General features: G+C 40.3%; 1 protein-coding gene across 1 annotated transcript in view; it reads right to left on the bottom strand.

Moving 5' to 3' along the window:
• The window catches only part of Parp4 (poly (ADP-ribose) polymerase family, member 4), a gene marked incomplete at its 5' end in the record, with an annotated part of 90,940 nt that overhangs the window by 76,622 nt on the left and 12,305 nt on the right, over positions 1-2,013 (bottom strand). Inside the window, 1 exon segment of the mRNA XM_013514867.1 lies at positions 1,851-2,013. Coding sequence (XP_013370321.1) covers positions 1,851-2,013 — 163 coding nt within the window.

The following is a 2,013-nucleotide window of genomic DNA, read 5'->3' as shown; positions in this document are numbered from 1 at the left end:
TCTCAGAGCCCTCCTCTTGCACATGCTCAGGATAAATACCAAAAAGCATCCTAGAGCAGGAAGGGCATGTTCTTTTCACCCCAGGATGTAGAACTGCTGAGTCACTTAGCCAAGCCTCCAGACTCAAGTTGACATAATGTATCAACCATAACCAAGATTATGTTGAAGAAGGTGAAGAAGTAGATGAGGAAGGGTAAGAAGGAGATGAGGAAAATGACCCAGATTATGACCCAAAGAAGGATCAAAACTCAGCAGAGTGCAAGCAGCAGTGAAGAAGGATCTACGTGGCCTTGAGGATAACCTGCACTGGTCTATCTTCTGCTTTGCTAGAAAGGGTGACTGTTATTTGATGAGCCTATTTCATGTTGTTTGTTTGACTGTTTGGTTGTTTTTATTTTTTGCAGTCTCAAATAAAAATGTTAAATACAAAAAAGGTATGTTCTTGTATCAGGTGTGGTGCAGCCATGTACTACATAGTATTGTGGTTAAGGGTTGACCCCAGTGGCCCCAGAAGACCATGACGAAGCTAAAAATGTCTGGCACCTAACGGGTCACAGTTGTCATCATAATATTGTATGCCAATATGTTACATATGCTTGGGGATGCTGGTATAAACATGGCCTAGTACATGGCCAAGTGGATGACAGAACAACACATTTTGGCTATTAGGAAAAGTGCTGCAATAAACATGGAGGTGAAAGTATCTTTGCTATAAAGATTTTGTCTCCTCTGGACATATACACAGTTGTGGAATTATTAAGTCATATGGTAGTTGTATTTTTCTTTTCTTTTGTTTAGGTGCTGAGGGTTGACCCCAAAACGTATTTTGTGAGCCAAGTGCTCTACTTTAGAGTCTCTGAATTGTCCAAGGTGCCATTCTCAAATGTGCTATCCTCCTGCCTCAGCCTCTCAAGCACCTGGAATACAAGTGTACAACACTACAGCTGGGTCTATCACCATACTATTTTCTGTAATGGCTATAGTCATTACATTCCCACCAAGTATGGATGAGTTTCTATGTGTCCTCAGCATTTATTTCTTATCTTTTTGATGGTAGCCATTCTCAGTGACTAGAGATAGGGAAACATAAAGGGGAGGGGAGGACATGGAGAAATTAAGAGGGACTTTTTAGGGCCTGGAAAGGAAGTGAGGGAGAGGAGGCCTAGGCAGAGGACAGGAGGACATGATCAGTGCACTGTATGTATGCATGGAAATAGCACAGTACACCCCACAAATTTGTACCATTAAAATGTGTTCATAAAATAATAGCAGTAATAGTTATGAACAGTACATGATACTTGATAATAAGCAACTGTGGTACTGGTTTACATATTTACTGTACATAGGTATTTTTATTATTATTTTAGAATGTGCTCCTACTTGTTAAAAATCTTAGTATAGGGACTGCAGCTCAGGAAAGATCAATTGTCTAGCATGTGTTGGTCTACACTACAAAAACAAAAACAAAACAGCCCCCTTTAAACGTTCACCATTTCTTTTTTTTTTTTTTGTACTGGGAATTGAACTCAGGACCTTGTACTTGCCAGGCAGGTACTGTGCTGCTGAGCTATTTCCCCAGTTCCCAACAGAAAAATATCTCAACTCATCACAGGACCTGGAAAATTATTTTTACCACACAGAATTTAAAAAAAGATTTTTGCATTTGTGTCACTATGCAAAAGCATTTATGTTTGGGAGTAAGGTTTAGATAACTTCTGGAAGGACCCATGGCACTAGTTTTGAGCACAACTCTGGAGATAACTGTTATGATTCAGTGTTACCCTTATTCATCATAGTTTTAAAGATGTGTTTCTGCCACTTTAAGTGGAACCCTTATTACTGAGGTTTACCTGGCACAGGTCTTCTTTCTGGGCTAACAGTCCCAGGCTGATATCTCTGGCTGCTGCATGCCGGTGAGGTATTAATCTGTAGAACTCAGCCATCATCTTCTGCAACTGTTCTGCTGGTTCTCCATTTTTCAGTGCTGTCTTTACCAGGAGAAGAATCCCCTCT

Source organism: Chinchilla lanigera, unplaced genomic scaffold (assembly GCF_000276665.1).
Source record: "Chinchilla lanigera isolate Chin_1 unplaced genomic scaffold, ChiLan1.0 scaffold00024, whole genome shotgun sequence".
Lineage (NCBI taxonomy): Eukaryota > Metazoa > Chordata > Mammalia > Rodentia > Chinchillidae > Chinchilla > Chinchilla lanigera.
The sequence above is the reverse complement of the archived record's forward strand: the minus strand, read 5'-3'. Positions and strand labels throughout refer to the sequence as shown.